Source organism: Mustelus asterias, chromosome 2, assembly GCF_964213995.1.
Source record: "Mustelus asterias chromosome 2, sMusAst1.hap1.1, whole genome shotgun sequence".
Lineage (NCBI taxonomy): Eukaryota > Metazoa > Chordata > Chondrichthyes > Carcharhiniformes > Triakidae > Mustelus > Mustelus asterias.
In genome coordinates this window covers 16,171,168-16,189,967 of record NC_135802.1, presented here as the reverse complement: position 1 = coordinate 16,189,967, position 18,800 = coordinate 16,171,168, and the positions used below count along the sequence as shown (strand labels likewise).

Below are 18,800 nucleotides of genomic sequence, written 5' to 3'. Positions count from 1 at the left end.
AAAAAAAGTGTCTTGACATAATTTTTAAGCTTGACAGTCATATAGGCAGGCCTTGGGAAGCTAGAAGCAACAGTGGCGGGAGAAATAAGTAATTAAAATTAAACCTTGTCAAGCCGAGAAATGGAAATGAATGTTATTGAGCGAAACAACATAATACAGGCAGCGAGAGACATGAGGGCTTTAGTTTATGAAGTCTCGGCCTTGAACCTAGATAGGATGCAGCACAATGTTCCAACAACATGCAAACACTATTTTCTAGAAGGGGCTTCACAGAATGGAAAATTACTGGACAGAACAAAAGAATGATGGACAGCTTTCTGTATGGATTCAAATCAAAACAAGGAATGCAGAATAGAATTGGGCATTGTCCCTTTTAAAAAGCAGCTTCTGAGGATGGTGTGGCCTGTGCAGGAAGAAAACTAATGCCATCGCCTGAAAAATGATAGAAGTTAAGTTGAACCCAACAGAGTAACATTGCTGAAGCATTCATTTACTGGGGCTGAAGTAACAAAGTAACTGTTATTTTTTATTGCTATATTTCTTTTCTCTTTCTCACTCAACCTTTTTAAATCTGTAACCATTTTTATTTTTCCTGTAGCAATTTCAGATCCATGCCCGTTTAAAATATGTAATCGTGGGGACAAATAAGCTAACAAAATTAAGGATACCAAACCTTTGAGTGAGTTGTCAGTTTGTCCGCTTGTAGTTTGTGGGACAAGGTGAACTATGAGTAGAGTGAGTGTTTGATAAAATATAGTCTTAAACTTTCTGACATGTATAGCTAGATCTTCCTTCAGGAACACGTAAAAAATACTTTTCGGACGGAATTCCCCGGCTGTTCACATTGGCGGGATTCTCCTGTCCAGCTGGCAGTGCACTGCCGCTCGTGGGTTTCCCGCTGGCGTGGGGTGACGCAGTGGGAATTCCCATTGACAGCAGCGGGACCAGAGAATCCCATTACTGGTAAACAACACGCCACCTCCCACCAGCAGGAAGGCCGGAGAATATTGCCCTTCATTTTTAACCCAGATGTAATTAACTCAATGGGTGATACACTGTCAACATCCAGTAAGTGTGTGTGTGTTGGGAGATGACTGAAAACATGATCGAGTTCTGGAATCGTAGAATCATAGGATCCCTACAGTGCAGAAGGAGGCCATTTGGCCCATTAAGTCTGCACCGACCACAATCCCATCCAGGCCCTAGCCCATTAACTCCACGTATGTCCTCTGCTAGTCCCCCGACACTAAGGGGCAATTTACCATGGCCGATCAACCCAACCCGCACATTTTTTGGAGTTTTTTCTGTCGTGACGTTCCCTCCCACCTAAGACTGGCATGGAGGCACTGTAGTTAGCACTGCTGCCTCACAGCACCAGGGACCTGAGTTTGATTCCTGGCTTGGGTCACCATCTGCACGTTCTCCTCGTGTCTGCATGGGTTTCCTCTGGCTGCTCCGGTTTCCTCTCACAATCCGAAAGACGTGCTGGTTAGGTGCCCTGACCGTGCTAAATTCTCCCTCAGTGTACCCGGACAGGCGCCAGAGTGTGGCGATGGGGGATTTTCACAGTAACTTCATTGCAGTGTTAATGTAAGCCTACTCGTGACATGAATAAATAAACTTAAAACTTTAAAACCATGGTTGAATAAAACCAGGAGATGGGTGGAGCAAATAGAGGGAGAAAAGTGAAGAAAATCCATGGCCTTGAATTTTATGCATTGATGTACAAAGTAAAGAATTCAGTGTTACATGCACCGGGCCGGATTGTAGTTGGGAAGTTTCACAATATAACGCCTTCAGGTTGCTTTTGAATTTGAAAGTAAAGGTTTCTTTTTGCAAGGGAGCTGAGAGTTGGACTCAATTGAAGGTACAGATTTATTCTAAGTTAACCAAGAGTACTGCAAATTCTTCACGCAGTACGAGCAACAACTAACATTAAAACAATGTTGAGGAACGTTAAGCTGATTGTGTATCAAGATTCGGTCAAAATGTGGATTCGCCATACCTTTGTGTAGTGATGAGTTTTAACTAAAGCTTGACCAATCTTTCTCACCAAGTGTCCATCATGAGGGTTTTTCTTCAAGACCTGCTCGTATATCTCTATAGCTTTCTCCGGCTAAATTAAATTATAAACAGTCAGTCCAATTTAAAAACAAGAAACAAAAATAACAAGCACTGAAAACCTCCGATTTTGCCCCGTGGCTGGGATTCTCCGGTGCTGCTGCAGTGAATGGAGTTTTGGTTGAGTGCCAAATTCTCCGTTCTCGCTGGCAGCGGATCAAGTACGGACGAGATTGGGGAATCCTGCCCCAAGAAGTGAAGATATTGCACTTATAACATCGAGAGACACCCCAGCAGCTTCAGAGAAGCATAAGGTTGTCACATCAAGAGGTGAAAAGATGAGAGAAAGGAACCGAGTCTTGAGTGAAAGTGATGGGTTTGCAAAGAAATTTCCAAGGCTTGGTTATCAGCCCCTGCCAAGGCCAGGAATGAAGGAAGATGAGAAAGGAATTTCATGCCACAAGTCTTTGTGCCAATTCTCCAGCTCCTTCCCACCCTAGGGCCATTTTCCCAGGAGGGTGAGAGAGGAAGGGGGCATTGGGGCAGTGATGGCATAGCTACCTGTCACCACACAATGGGTGGCCAATTGTCCCAATTAAAGATCAATTAATCCTTTTCTGAGGAAGGATGTTCTTGCTCTCGAGAAAGTGCGGCGAAGATTTACCAGGCTGATTCCGGGGATGGCGGGACTGATGTATGAGGAGAGATTGGCTCAGTTAGGATTGTTTTCACTGGAGTTCAGATGAATGAGGGGGGATCTCATGGAGACTTATAAAAATCTAACAGGGCGAGACAGGGTAGATGCAGGGAGGATGTTCCCGATGGTGGGGGAGTCCAGAACCAGGGGTCATAGTCTGAGGATTCAGGGTAGACCATTTAGTACGGAAATGAGGAGACATTTCTTCACCCAAAGAGTGGTGAGCCTGTGGAATTCATTACCACAGGATGCCAAAACATTGAATGTATTCAAGAGATGGATAGATATAGCACTTGGACTGAATGGGATCAAAGGTTATGGGGAGAAAGCAGGATTAGGCTATTGAGTTGGCCAATCAGCCATGATCGTGATGAATGGTGGAGTAGGCTCGAAGGGCTGAATGGCCTCCTCCTGCTCCTATCTTCTTTGTTTCAATGTTTCTAAGGCCTGTTAATGGAGGGCAACTTTGGGTTTGGAGTTGAAACCCAAGATCATGATGGTATTGAAAGGCTAAACCTGTATCAAACCTTGGTTAGACAGCACTAGACAGCGCAGTTCTGCTCACCATTATTCTAAACAGGATATAGAGACACATTGAGAGGGTACAAAGAAAATTTTACAAGGATGATGCAAGTATACATAGCAGGAAAGAACTGGCAGTCTGAGAAAAGGAAAGCTGAGCTTTCGGGTTAATAGAGATATTTAAAATTCTAAAATGTTTTGAAAGAGTGGCTACATGGAGAATGTTTCCTCTTGTGGGGGAGAGTGATAGTCACCAATAAATCCAATAGGGAATTCAAAAGAAACTTCTTTATCCAGAAAGGTGAGAATATGAAACTTGCTACATTGCGAGTGGTTGAAGTGAATAGTATAGATGTAGTTAAGTGGAAACTACACAAGCAGACAAGGGAATAGGTTACGATGGCCGATTTAGATGAGGAAGGATCAGTGAGTGGAGCATAAACACTGGCACGGGCTGATTGAAGCAAATGGCCTGTTTCTATGGACCTACCTCGCATTAAGTTGATCTTTCTCTACACCCCTAACTATGATTGTAACACTACACTTTGCACACTCTTGTTCCCTTCTCTATGAACGGTATTCTTTGTCTGTATAGCATGCAAAAAACAATGCTTTTCACTGTATGTTAATACATGTGACAATAATAAATCAAATCAAATCAAGAATGCTTGTTCATTTTGAACAATTTAATAAGAATGGTGCACTGGAGGAAAGGCTAGGGTTACATTTAATGGTGAACTAGACAAATACACAAACTGTGTATTAGGTTTACTTAAATTAGCTGATGGTACATCACAAGTTTGCCTGAGTTATGGTTTATTTTTACTTGTTCATGGATGTAGTCATCACTGGCAATGGCAGCATTTATTGCCCATTCCTAATTGCCAGTGAGAAGGTGCTGGTGAGATGCCTTGTTGAACCACTGCAGTCCATGTGGTGTAAACAGTCCTAGACTGCTGTTCGGGAGGGAAGTCCAGGATTTGACCCAGTTACGGTGAAGGAACCACGATATGTATGTCCAATATATATGTCCAAGTCAAGATGGAGTGTGACTTGGAGGACAACTTGCAAGTGATGGTGCTCCCATGCGTCTTCTGCCCATCTCCTTCCAGGTAGTAAAGGTTGCAGGTTTAGAAAGTGCTGTCAAAGAAGCCTTGCCAGGTTACTGCAGTGTATCTTGTAGACGGTACACATTCATAGGATCTATAGAATAGAATCCCTACAGTGCAGAAGGAGACCATTCGGCCCATCAAGACTGCACTGACCACAATTCCACCCAGGCCCTATCGCCTTAACCCCATGTATTTACCCTACTATTCCCCCTGACACTATGGGGCAATTTACCATGGCCAATCAACCTAACTCCCACATCTTTGGACACAGTGTGCCTGTGGTGAAGGGAGTGAGGTTTTATGATGGTAGATGGGTTACAAATGAAGTGGGCTGCTTTGTTCTGGATGGCATCAAGTTTTTTGAGTGTTGTTGGAGCTGCACCCATCCAGAAAAGTGAAGAGTATTCAACCACACTCCTGACATATGCCTTGTAGATGGTGGACATGCTTTGGGGAGTCAGGAGATGAGTTATCATCACTGAATTCCTAGCCTCTGACCTTCTTTGCAGCCTTTGGGTGGTCCAGTTAAAGTTCTGGTCAATGGTGAGCCTGGGAGTGTTGCTTGTGGGGGATTCAGCTCTGGTAATGCTGTTGAATGTCCAGGGGAGATGGTTGGGCTCTCCTTTGTTGGAGATGGTGATTGCCAGGTACCCACATGGTGCTATCATTGTTCTGAGACAGCATTCCCTCTCAAAACTGGCATCTTAAGAATCATTTTGAACAATTTAATAAGAATGGTGCACCGAAGGAAAGGCTAGGGTTACATTTAATGGTGAACTAGACAAATACGCAAACTGAGAAAGGAATAAAAGGATTTGCTGCGTGGGTGAGTTGAAGCAGAGTGGGACAAGACCCATACGGAACATAAAAACCAACCCAGTTTTTCAATTTTTTTCCTGCAATATGGGTATTGCTGGTGAATCTTACAAATTCCTAATTGCCCATGAACTGAGTTGCTTTCTTGGCCATTTCAGAGGGCAGTTAAGAGTAAATCACAGTGCTGTAGGTCTGGAGTCACATGTAAGCCAGACTGGGTAAGGATGGCAGATTTCCTTCCCTAAAGGGCATTAGTGAACCAGATGGGTTTTTTATGACAATCAATGATAGTTTCATGATCATCATTACTGAGGCTAGCTTTCAATTCTAGACTTATTAATTAATTGCAGCTATATAAGAGCCTCATCAGACCCCATTTGGAGTACTGTGCTCAGTTCTGGTCACCTCACTATAGAAAGGATGTGGAAAAGATTGAAAGGGTGCAGAGGAGATTTACAAGGATGTTGCCTGGATTGAGTGGCATGCCTTATGAGGATAGGCTGAGGGAGCTCGGTCTTTTCTCCTTGGAGAGACGAAGGATGAGAGGAGACCTAATAGAGGTGTATAAGATGTTGAGAGGCATAGATCGGGTGGACTCTCAGAGGCTTTTTCCCAGGGTGGAAATGTCTGCTACGAGAGGACACAGGTTTAGGGTGCTGGGGGGTAGGTACAGGGGAGATGTTAGGGGTAAGCTTTTCACACAGAGGGTGGTGGGCGAGTGGAATCGGCTGCCGTCAATGGTGGTGGAGGCGAACTCAGTAGGGTCTTTTAAGAGACTCCTGGATGAATACATGGAGCTTAATAGGATGGAGGGTTATAGGTAGGTCTAGAAGGTAGGGATGTGTTCGGCACAACTTGTGGGCCGAAGGGCCTGTTTGTGCTGTAGTTTTTCTATGTTCTATGTTCTATGTAATGTAATTTCATTGCCCCATAGGATTACTCTGGGCCTCTGAATTATTAGTCTTGTGACATTACTACCATTACTTTACACACAATGTCCCCTACATTGGGCCTATTGGAGCTGATAGTCTACCTGAAGTTATTCTGCACTGGGTCGGTAATACAGGTTTTACATTTCACCTAGTTTTACTTGCCACTGAAGCCAATACTGGGTTCCACCTAATCCTGTGGGCTTCCCACCTAGAAACATAGAAACTAGAAGCAGGAGTAGGCCTTCGGCCCTTCGAACCTGCTCCAACTTTCATTTTGATCATGGCTGCTCATCAAATTCAATATCCTGACCCCCCCTCCCCCCATATCCCTTGATCCCTTTAGCCCCAAGAAATAATTTCTTCTTGAAATCACACAACGTTTTGGCCTCAACTATATTCTATGGTAGTAAATTCCACTGTTCACCACTCTCTGGGTGAAGAAATTTCTCCTCACCTCAGTTCTAAAAGGTTTAACCCTTATCCTCAGACTATCCCCTGGTTCTGGACTCTTCCACCATTGGGAACCTGATCAGTAAGGTTAGTTACACCCTCAATGAATGTTTGAAATGCAAAGTCCCTTGGTTCCCCAGCACTAAAATGAGGGGGAAAAAAATGTTTTAAATAGGGTGGAGGAAGTTCAGGATCCAACTGGACAAAACCTATAGGTGCGCTTGTTTCTAATCCTTCTGACATACCTCCTGGATAGTTATATATGCATCGCCAAGCAGAAGGCTTATCTGTGGATTTGGGAACCGTTCATATAAGTCTCTGCAAAACAGAAAATATGATAATGGTGTTGCAGAAGTCATTATTTTAAGTAGCTGATATTCAAATATTATGTCCTGTGTTGCAAAGATTCAATTAAATTAGCTGATGGTATATTACAAGTCTGCCTGAGTTATGGTTTATTTTTACTCATTCATGGATGTGGTCATCACTGGCAATGGCAGCATTTATTGCCCATTCCTAATTGCCAATGAGAAGGTGCTGGTGAGATGCCTTGTTGAACCACTGCAGTCCATGTGGTGTAAACAGTCCTAGACTGCTGTTTGGGAGGGAAGTCCAGGATTTGACCCAGTTACACTGAAGGAACCACAATATACATGTCCAAGTCAAGATGGAGTGTGACTTGGAGGACAACTTGCAAGTGATGGTGCTCCCATGCGTCTTCTGCCCATGTTCTTCTAGGTGGTAGAGGTTGCAGGTTTAGAAAATGCTGTCAAAGAAGCCTTGGCAAGTTACTGCAATGCATCTTGTAGACAGTACACATTCATAGAATCCATAGAATAGAATCCCTACAGTGCAGAAGGAGACCATTCGGTCCATCAAGTCTGCACTGACCACAATCCCATCCAGTCCTATCGCCTTAACCCCATGTATTTACTCTGTTAATCCCCCTGACACTATGGGGCAATTTACCATGGCCAATCAACCTAACTCCCACATCTTTGGACACAGTGTGCCTGTGGTGAAGGGAGTGAAATTTTATGATGGTGGAGGGTTACCAATGAAGCGGGCTGCTTTGTTCTGGATGGCGTCAAGTTTTTTTGAGTGTTGTTGGAGCTGCATCCACCCAGAAAAGTGGAGAGTATTCAACCACACTCCTGACTTGTGCCTTGTAGATGGTGGACAGGCTTTGAGGAGTCAGGAGATGAGTTATTGTCACTGAATTCCTAGCCTCTGACCTTCTTTGCAGCCTTTGGGTGATCCAGTTAAGGCTATGGTCAATGGTGAGCCTGGGAATGTTGCTTGTGGGGGATTCAGCTCTGGTAATGCTGTTGAATGTCAAGGGGAGATGGTTGGGCTCTCCTTTGTTGGAGATGGTGATTGTCAGGTACCCGCGTGGCGCTATCATTGCTCTGAGGCAGCACTCCCTCTCAAAACCAACATCTTAAGAATTCTTTCAGGCTTTGGCATCGAACTCTCAGGAGTCTGATGCTGGAATGATGAAGAGGCAAAGGGGTTATGCAGGATTAAATTCTGCCCCAAGCTTCCTGAGCTTTCTCAGCGGCAGTTACAACATTGATTTGACACCTTGTTAAATTTCTAACTGTATTGTTAACAAGGGGAAAGGGTTCCTCCTGACTGGAGGGTTTGTAACCAGAGGATATCACTTGAAGATAACTGGCAAAAACGCCTGAAGGCAAATAAGAGAAATGTTTTTCACAAAGTGAGTTGTTATGTTCTGGAAAGCACTGCCCGAAAGGGCAGCAGAAGCAGTTTCACTTCAGTAGGAAATTGGTGAAAATTAAAGATCTGCAGGGCATGGGAACAAAGAATCAGCAGAGCTGAATTAATTGTTTAAAGTTTATTTATTAGTCACAAGTAGGCTTACATTAACACTGCAATGAAATTACTGTGAAAATCCCCTGGTTGCCACACTCTGGCGCCTGTACACCTGATAGAGGTGTATAAGATGTTGAGAGGTATTGATCGAGTGGATAGTCAGGCTTTTTCCTAGGGCTGAAATGGTTGCCACAAGAGGACACAGGTTTAAGGTGCTGGGGAGTAGGTACAGAGGAGATGTCAGGGGTAAGTTTTTCTCTCAGAGGGTGGGGGGTGTGTGGAATGGGCTGCCGGCAACGGTGGTGGAGGCGGATTCAATAGGGTCTTTTAAGAGACTTTTAGATAAGTACATGGAACTTAGTAAGATAGAGGGTTATAGGTAAGCCTAGTAATCGCTAAGGTAGGGACATGTTCGGCACAACTTTGTGGGCTGAAGGGCCTGTATTGTGCTGTAGTTTTTCTATGTTTCTATGTTTCTACACTGAGGGAGAATTTAGCATGGCCAATGCACCTAACCAGCACGTCTTACGGACTGTGGGAGGAAACTGGAGCACCCTGAGGAAACGGGGAGAAGGTGCAGACTCCGCACAGACAGTGACCCAAGCCGAGAATTGAACCTGGGTCTCTGGCACTGTGAGAATGCAGAGCTAACCACTGTGTCACCGTGCCACCCTGAAGTCAGTGAAGTATGAGCAATCAGAGGGAATTGACAGGGGGATTATGTAAATTTGGGTTTGGTATCTGAGGAAGGTGGAAAATCAACTACACACACTACGATTGATGTTCAGTGGTCCCTGCTACACATGTTTGCCATTGTTTGATAAGAGGCAACAATTGCTATCAAATCTTGCACAGATGTTCTTTGCCATCCTCACTAACTCATAACGTGGTATACGTAGCATTCTTGAGAGGGACCAGGTGACTTTGGACCTATGAGGTTAGATTTTCAGTCAAGAGTTGGGAAGTAGAAAGGGGAGGGGGGGGGGTCATTCCTGCCGCCCCCCCCCCCCCCCCTCCGCCCAGAATAGCAGGCTTTAGGCACACCCATGTGATTTTCCAAATCTTCAGCCAATTAAAGGTAAGGAAATAGACCTGCCATCCAATCAGAGTTGTCACGTGGTGTCCCGATGCTGGAAGGGCCAATGGGAGGCTTTCCAAATCTCAAAGATCAACATCTTCCTTGGCCCAGGTGGGAGTTATAGATTTGAAGATGTAGGCCGCTTTAAAAGACTGCAGCTGCTTACAAGGCCTAGAGGAGCAGTCACAGTTGTGACTTGGGGCTCGTTCTGAGTTTGGGAGGTGGACTGGGAGGGGCTGGGGCGGACTGGGGGATGGTTGGGAGGGGGAGGGTGGCGGCAGGGTTGCACGGTTCCCTCACTTGATTCATCGGACACCAGCCCTGAGTTCACCACAGGTTGGCTGCCCATATTGTCGACTGGAAATTCCAGTTGATGTGGGAAGGTAATTACACAGAAACATGGAAACTAGAAGCAGAAGTAGGCCATTCGGCTCCACCATTCATTTTGATTCATGATCATTGAATTCCCCCCTTTCCCTTGATCTCTTTAGCCCCAAGAGCTATATCTAATTTCTTTTTGAAATCACACAACGTTTTGGCCTCAACTACATTCGGTAGTAGCGAATTCCACACATTCACCACTCTCCGGGAATTTCTCCTCATCTCAGTTCTAAAAAGTTTAACCCTTATCCTCGAACTATGACCCCTAGTTCTGGACTCCCCCACCATCAGGAACATTCTTTTTGATCTGTTAGAATTTTATAAGTTTCTATGAAATCCTCTCCCACTCTTCTAAACTCCAGCGAATATAATCCTAACCGATTTAGTCTCTCCCCATATGACAGACCTGCCATCCCAGGAATCAGCCTGGTAAACCTTCGCTGCACTCCCTCTATAGCAAGGACATCCTTCCTCAGGTAAAGACACCAAAACTGCACACAATACGCCAGGTGTGGCCTCACCAATACCCTATACAATTGCCGCAAAACATCCCTATCCCTTCACGTCCGTGGTAGGGAAATTGTTGGAGAAGATTCTTAGAGATAGAATATATGTGCATTTAGAACTGAATAATCTCATTAGCGATAGGCAGCATGGTTTTGTACGAGGGAGGTCATGCCTCACAAATTTGGTTGAGTTTTTTGAGGAGGTGCAGTCCAAAGATGTGCAGGTTAGGTTGATTGGCCATGCTAAAATTGCCCTTAGTGTCCTGGGATGCGTAGGTTAGAGGGATTAGCGGGTAAATATGTAGGGATATGGGGGTAGGGCCTGGGTGGGATTGTGGTCGGTGCAGACTCGATGGGCCAAATGGCCTCTTTCTGTACTGTAGGATTTCTAAGATTCTAAGGTGACAAAAACGATTGACGAGGGAAGAGCCGTGAATGTCGTCTATATGGATTTTAGTAAAGCGTTTGACAAGGTCCCTCATGGCAGGCTGGTGCAAAAGGCTAAAGCTCACGGGATAAAAGGCGAGCTAGCTAGATGGGTGGAGAACTGGCTTAGCCATAGAAGACAGAGGGTAGCAGTGGAGGGGTCTTTCTCCGGTTGGAGGTCTGTGACTAGTAGAGTTCCGCAGGGCTCTGTACTGGGACCTCTGCTGTTTGTGATATATATAAATGATTTGGAGGAAGATGTAGCTGGTGTGATCAGTAAGTTTGCGGACGACACGAAGATTGCTGGAGTTGCGGATAGTGATGAACATTGTCAGAGAATACAGCAGGATATAGATAGGCTGGAACATTGGGCGGAGAAATGGCAGGTGGAATTTAATCCAGATAAATGCGAAGTGATGCATTTCAGTAGATCTAATGTAAGGGGGAGCTATACAATAAATGGCAGAACTATCAGGAGTACAGACACACAGAGGGACCTGGGTGTACAAGTCCACAGATCCTCAAAGGTGGCAGCACAGGTGGAGAGGGTGGTGAAGAAGGCATATGGCATGCTTGCCTTTATTGGACGGGGCATAGAATATGAAAGTTGGCATATGATGTTGCGGCTGTATAGAACGTTGGTTCGGCCACATTTGGAATACTGCGTCCAGTTCTGGTCGCCACACTACCAGAAGGATGTGGAGGCTTCGGAGAGAGTACAGAAAAGGTTTACCAGGATGTTGCCTGGTATGGAGGGTCTTAGCTATGAGGAGAGATTGGGTAAACTGGGGATGTTCTCCCTGGAAAGACGGAGGTTGAGGGGCGACCTAATAAAGGTGTATAAAATTATGAAGGGCATAGATAGGGTGAACAGTGGGAAGCTTTTTCCCAGGTCGGAGGTGGCGAACACAAGGGGTCACAGGTTCAAGGTGAGTGGGGCAAGGTTCAACACAGATGTCAGGGGGACGTATTTTACACAGAGGGTGGTGGGGGCCTGGAATGCACTCCCAAGCAAGGTGATTGAGGCGGACACGCTGGGATCGTTTAAGACTTATCTAGATAGCCACATGAACAGACTGGGAATAGAGGGATACAAACGAATGGTCTAGTTGGGCACATGAGCGGCGCAGGCTTGGAGGGCCGAAAGGCCTGTTCCTGTGCTGTATTGTTCTTTGTTCACTCAAATCTTCTGGGCCATTGGCCATTTGTTGCTTCACAATGGCAGTCAATCTGATCCTGAGCCACCATGACAGTAGTCAGCGGCACCAAATTGCATGCCTGTCCGCCTCCAGCCTATGGTCTCCATCACTGAGGGTCTTCTCCATGTCCAGCTTGGGTCCATCACCACACAGGTCAATTGATGGAGATTGATGTGATTGGCCAAAAGCTTCCTCACTGATTTATCATGCAATTGTTGGATTAGATGGACCTCATTGTTTGCTTCATCCAACAGTTCCTGTGTTCCTAATTATTTTACTATGTGTTTGACAAGTTTAAAGAGGACAAACTGGATGATGGAAAGCAGTCTGATCGACCTGAAACAGGCCAGATGGGTTCCTTTTGTTCGTAAGCTCCCGGCAATGAGATTTATTCTGTGTTTTACATCATTAGCACCTGAACAGAATGAGGTTGTCTCAGGTGAATCTGCCTCGTCGAGAACTGTCCGGTTGAGGGAAACGAGGAGAAGTATAATTTGGGGTTTTGATGGAAGTTCCACTCCCTTTCTCTTTCACATTCTGACTGATATTTCCTGCGTGCATAACTGTTCTGGGAGGTTTATGGTCTGGTGAAATGTTAAAACATGTAAAATTTCAAAACCAACCTCAACCCTCCTCCAACCTACCCACTTCTAGTTGGGATGGGCAATCTATTTGAGCAGATAGATTGACAATGTAAATATCATAGTAATGTTACATGCCTTATATTTAACCTGTCTTCTAGGTTTAATCTTTACCAACCAAGATTCCCAGGCCTTGCGAAACCCAACAGCTGATGGGAGGTGATGATTGCTTATTGAAAAAGGTGTGGGCCTTTACAGCACTGCTTGTGGTCCAACAGGAGCAGGAATTCTTCCCAAACCATTATCCACCGCCAACCTCCAACCCGCACCACAAAGCTTACTTTCTTGACCCCTTATCCAAAGACCCCGCACTCATTGTGTCCCCACCCTCACCAGAGTTGAAGCTCCACTCAACATGTGTCCGACCAAACCCCTGCCTGTATATAACCCGCCCCAGTTACTATCGGTGCCTCAATGACATTTCAAGTTTTCAGCTTTTTGGTGTTTTCCTTCTATACCAGTGATGGACAATCTAAGCTGATGAGTGGGCTGCCTGAGTGTCCCTCCTTCACCTCAGTGGGTCGCAAGATTGAAATTTTACCAACCACGACCCCATGAATATGATTAAGTACATTTAATACATGCCGAATATTTCTTAATGAGTTATAGAAAATGCTTAATCATTCATATATTAATAGAACTGTCATCAACATCAAATGGTAAAAACTAAGATATTGACGCTTAGCTAACTTGAAGTACAAAAAGTAACATCAAAAATTGCAACCGGCCACATCCAGCAGCATGGTAACCAAGATGATCTCCCAGGATTATGCTAACCACGCTTGTGTACCTAGAATTGGCAGGGAATGTCGATTGAATCATAGCAGCGCTTTGATTATATACAGAGGGAGAGCATGGCTCTCACAGTTATTATCTTGCCACCGTTCGAGCCAGTGGGATTGTCTCATCCCGCTGTAATGGATGGAGATTTGGCTGGCCGTCAAATTCTCCAAACTCACTGTGACGGGAGCGTGAACGGCCAGTAAGATCGCGTCCATTGTGTGCAACCAGCATGCATCTCACTTCACGTGCCCTTACTTTATGTGTGAATGACTTTAGTAATGCCACAAGGAAAAACACTATGCGGAAGGACCCAGTGGAATCTGGCAACCCTGCATGTGGGCATCGGTCAACAAAATGCCTTACAATTAGAACATGGATGGGTCGCATGCAGCCCATGGGCCACAGGTTGCCCACCAACTGATACGCATCTTTTACATACATGTAACATTTGATATAAAGCCTCTTATCCTTCTGCTTGTGCAGGTAGATCTGTGCCAGCTTCTTCTGGGCTTCAATGTAATACTGCTGCTCGGGCAGGATGCTCCTGAGCATGCTGAACGCACTATCCACGTCATCCTTGCTGAAAGCCAAATCGACATTGGCGATGGTGATTCGGGTCTCTTCGGGTGTCCCGGCAAACTCATGGATCGCATCTTGCATGACTTTGGCAGCTTCATCCTGGAAAGGCAATTTGTACAATTAGCAGGTGTTGCATTTACAATGACCCACCAAGCTTACCTTGGCAGTGTTTCTCAGCCCTGCCACCTGATTGGGGGTGGGAGTCATAGAGTCCTATACTGCAGGAAAGGCCCTTTGGCCCATCGAGTCTGCACCGACAATATCTATCACTAAAGGCGCGCATAGAGTCATAGAGTGTAATGTCATTGTCTGTAGGTTCCCATTTAAGTTACAGCCAAAGGCACAGAACTAGACCATTCAACCTCTTGAGCCTATTCTGCCATTCAATTAGATTATAGCCAATCTGTATCTTTACTCTATCCGCTTTGGTTCCCTGTACCCTTACTGAACAAAGATCTATCAATGTCAGTTTTGAAATTTCCAGTTGCCACTGACCCTCAACAGCAGTTTGTGGCTGACTGTTCCAGATTTCCACAATCCTTTAAGAAGTGCTTCCTGTCATCATTAGTGAACAGCCGAGTTCTAATTTCTGTTGTGGAATCACCCTGCCAGAAGAAATGGGACCTGGCTGACACAGGTAAGAGCTGGAGGGAAGGAGGAAGAGAGAGACGGTGAGGTGAAAAGAGGGAGGACTCTAAGGTGATCACCACCACTTTCTAGGAGAGACAGCTCACAGCCTAACCCATGGCAGCCTTGGAGAGGAAATCCTGCCAGGGTAGGCCATTCGGGCACTTGAGATGCATTCAAGTGTGTAGGGAAAGGTAAAGTAACACAGTTGATTGCATCATGATTAAAACCATTAAGCTGTCAATCAAATGGACTGAAATTGAATGGAAAGAAAGGTTTTCAAATGGTTTGAAGGAATTTCAAAGACTGAGTTTTTTTTATAAAGACTCAGAGACCCAAAATAAATGCAATATTAAAACAATGAGGCTGAGTGAACAGCTGTGGAGATGGGAATATCCCACCCCCCTCCCAGTGGAAGTGACTGTCTTCTGACAGTCAGCGCACTTCAAAGGGGTCTGCTCACACCTGTAGCTTCTGAGAGAGAGAAAGAGAAATCCCTGATGCAAAATGGAATGTTACTGTGATTTAAAAGCCTACCAGGTGACCAGGGGACATGAAGGTTAAAATGACCAGGCCACTTCAAAGTTCTCACAGGTGACCAACAGGAATGAAGATGTTCAGGAGCTGTCTGTGGGGGAGAATTTGGGGATGTGCCCAAAGTTGAAAGGATGCTGCTGATGGAGGCACGCACTCCCTCCCTGCCTGAGGCCTGAAGAGAGTCACTTTTTGGGCTTCCGCCCTGCCCTGAGCTTCTCTGAAAATTGAGGCTGGGTGGGGAACATTTCTTGGGTGGTCATTAATTGGCCACCCATAGGTTGCAATTGGGACAAGGGTGAACTGCCGAGAAGCCAGGGTGGGCTGAAGCTTAGTTAGAAGGCAACCTGAGGAATTTTACAGGTCCCCTCATACACCCACTTGCTTCCCATAAAAATGCTGGGGGGGGTGCAAAATTCTGCCCAAAGTCAGCACAGAAAGAGACCATTTGTCCCTACTCATCCATACTGAAGTTTATGCTGTGCACAAGCCTCCTCTCACTGTGAAGAAAGAAAACGACGCGCTCCCCATGCAAAGTGATCTCTGTAACCTCCTCCACTCCAACACAGAATCATAGAGTCTATAGCACAGAGCCAGGCCCTTCGGCCCAAACTGGTCTATGCCGACCAAAATGCCCATCTAAGCTAACCCCAATTGCCTGCATTTGGCCCGTATCCCTCTAAACCTTTCCTACCCATGTATCTGTCTTTTTAAATGTTGTCAATGTCCCTGCCTCAACCACTTCCTCCGGCAGTTCATTCCACACACGTACCACCCTCTGTGTAACAAAGTTGCTCCTCAAGTTCCCATTAATTCTTTCCTCTCTTAACTTAAACTTATGCCCTCTAGTTCTCGATTCCCCAACCGTGGGAAAAAGACTGAGTGCATTCACCCTATCCATGCCTCTCATGATCTTATACACCTCTATAAGATCACCCCTCAGTCTCCTATGCTCCAAAGAAAAAAGTCCTAGCCTGTCCAATCTCCCCCTTTAACTCAGCCCCTTGAGTCCTGGCAAATTCCTTGTAAATCTCTTCTGCCCTCTCTCCAGTTCCCTATAGCAAGGCGACCAAAACAGCCCTTCTCCAATTCTGGCCTGCTGAGTGTGACCGATTTTGATAATTCCTCCATTGGTGCACTGGCGGCCGTGCCTAGACCCCAAACTCTGAGATTCCCCTTCGGCTATCCGAGCCTCTTGACCCTCTCTGTCCTCACTTTAAGACACTTGTTAAAACCTGCCACATCTCTCCTTTTATCCTAGGTGTCAAGTGTTTTGATAGCACTCCTGTAAAGAGTCTTGGGACATTTTTACTACATGAAAGCTGCTACATAAATGCAAGTTGTTGTTGTTGCAGACTGGAGAAAAAAAGCAGAACTGTTGGGAATCTACAGAGTGAGGTGTACACCAGTCAACATCTCTGCAGATTTCCAGCATTTCCTAGTTTTTCTTTCCAAAATATACAATTTGTTAGCCACGGCCTGGAACTGTTTAACTACATTAACCGCGGTATATAAATGTAAGTTGTTGTTGTGGTAAGTTTTGAACATTGCGGGGCACAGTACCTGTTCACCATTCCAGTGCTGAGCCTCTGCCAGTTCCAGATACACAGAGACACTGTCACTCATACTGATGTTGCCCGATGCCCATTTCCCCCTTCCTATGGAGCCTCTCCTCACCCCCGGCAGACTGATCGCCATCTTTAGCGTTGTTATGGCTTCCGAGATCTTACCCATCTTCTTCAGGGCTCTGGCTTTAATCAGATGGTAGATGGGGTGATCTCTGACCTGCAAAGTTGAGCAAAAACACAACTTGCACCTCCATCAACCAGAAACATTTACAAAACAATGTCCTGTGGCCTGGGTGAAAAGGACTCCTTTGCCTCATCACAGAATAATAATGTAAAAAAATGGCATAGACTTTGCAGCATAAAAATAGGCCATTCAGCCCAAATGGCCAATGCTACCGTGTATGCACCACATTCTATTCATCTAACCCCATCAGCATATCCTTCCATTCTGTAATGACCGTGAACGAGACCCATGAGGTAGACCCTCTTGGAGTATGAGCTCCCTGATTGAGGTAATGATTGCCTGCCCAAACAGGGAGTCTCACCTGTGTACATAATATGAGGAGCATCAGGGCTACTAACACTCCAGATTCTGACTTTGTACCTGAAGCACTCTTAGGACTGGAGATAAGTTTCTAAGTAAAGAGAATCTGGTGAAGGGATACCGGCCTCTGAGGAGTTATTTCATATTCCTTTCTATCTTATGTACTTATCTAGTATTTCCTTAAAGGCATAAATAGCATTTGTCTTAATTACTCTCTGTGGTGTCAAGGTTCACATTCTGAGAACTCTTCCTAAAGGCATTTGATAAGATGCTGTACAACAGACGTGTTATAGCTCCTGGAATAAAAGAACAGGAGCAACATGAATACAAAATTGGTTTAGTGACAGGGAACAGAGAGTAGTGGTTAATGGATGTTTATTGCACTGGGAGGAGGTTTGTAGTGGAGTTCCCCTAGGATCTGTGTTGGGGTGCTTGCCCTTCCTGATACATATTAGTACAATTTCAAAATCTGTGGGTGAAATAAAACTTGGGAGCATTGTGAACTCTGAGGAAGATAGTGTAGAACTTCAAAAGGACACAAACAGACTGATGGCATGGGTGGACAAGTGGCAGATGAAATCTAATGTAGAGAAGTACGAAGTGATTAATTTTGGCAAGAAGGCCACAGAGACACAAAATAACATAATTCTAAAGGGGAACCAGCAAAGAAACATGGAAACTAGAAGCAGGTGTAGGCCATTCAACCCTTCAAACCTGTCCTGCTGTGCTAAAACTATTCCACGATGCTAAGTGACCAAAGTCTGAAAAGATCAGATCTGATGAAGGGTCATCCTGACTCGAAACATAGGAACATAGAAACTAGAAGCAGGAGCCTGCTCCGCCATTCATTATGATCATGGCTGATCATCAAATTCAATATCCTGATCCCCCTTTCCCCCTCATATCCCTTGATCCCTTTAGCCTCAGCAGAGGGGCTGTGGTGTACAAGTCATTGAAGAAGGCAGGACAAGTTGAGGGTGTATTTAATAAGCATACAATATCCTCAGCTTTATGAATAGGGGCATTGAGTACAAGAGCAAAGAGGTTACATTAAACTTATACAAAACACTGGTTTGGCTTCTTTGGTTCTGGGCGCCAGGCTTTAGGGAAGGTGTGAAGGTATTATAGAGAGTGCAGAAAAGATTCACAACAATGGTTCCAGCATTCTTGCTGAGTTACGTAGACAGATTGGAACAGTTAGGACTTTTCCTGGGAGAAGGTGAGAGGAGATTTGCTTCAAAATTATGAAGAGCCTGGGCAGAGTGAAACTATTCCCATTGGTGGAATGACTGAGAACAAGACGGCACAAATTTAAAGTATTTGGATAAAGAAGCAATGGAGATATGAGGAGAAACTTTTTCACACAGCGAGTGGTTAAGATCTGGAATGTACTCTGTCTGACGGTACGGTGGAGGTAGGGTCAATAGAGTGGACGTGGAGAGGATGTTTTCACTAGTAGGAAAAGCTAGAACCAAAGAGCACAACCTCAGGCTAAAGGGACGATCCTT

General features: G+C 45.1%; 1 protein-coding gene across 1 annotated transcript in view; it reads right to left on the bottom strand.

Moving 5' to 3' along the window:
• The window catches only part of ttc21a (tetratricopeptide repeat domain 21A), a 113,869-nt gene that overhangs the window by 35,794 nt on the left and 59,275 nt on the right, over nt 1–18,800 (bottom strand). Inside the window, exons 14-17 of the mRNA XM_078229672.1 lie at nt 16,744–16,965; nt 13,880–14,118; nt 6,836–6,908; nt 2,006–2,116 (exon numbers count right to left, since the gene is read on the bottom strand). Of these exons, the coding sequence (XP_078085798.1) occupies nt 2,006–2,116; nt 6,836–6,908; nt 13,880–14,118; nt 16,744–16,965 (645 nt within the window). The remainder of the gene's footprint in view (nt 1–2,005; nt 2,117–6,835; nt 6,909–13,879; nt 14,119–16,743; nt 16,966–18,800) is intronic.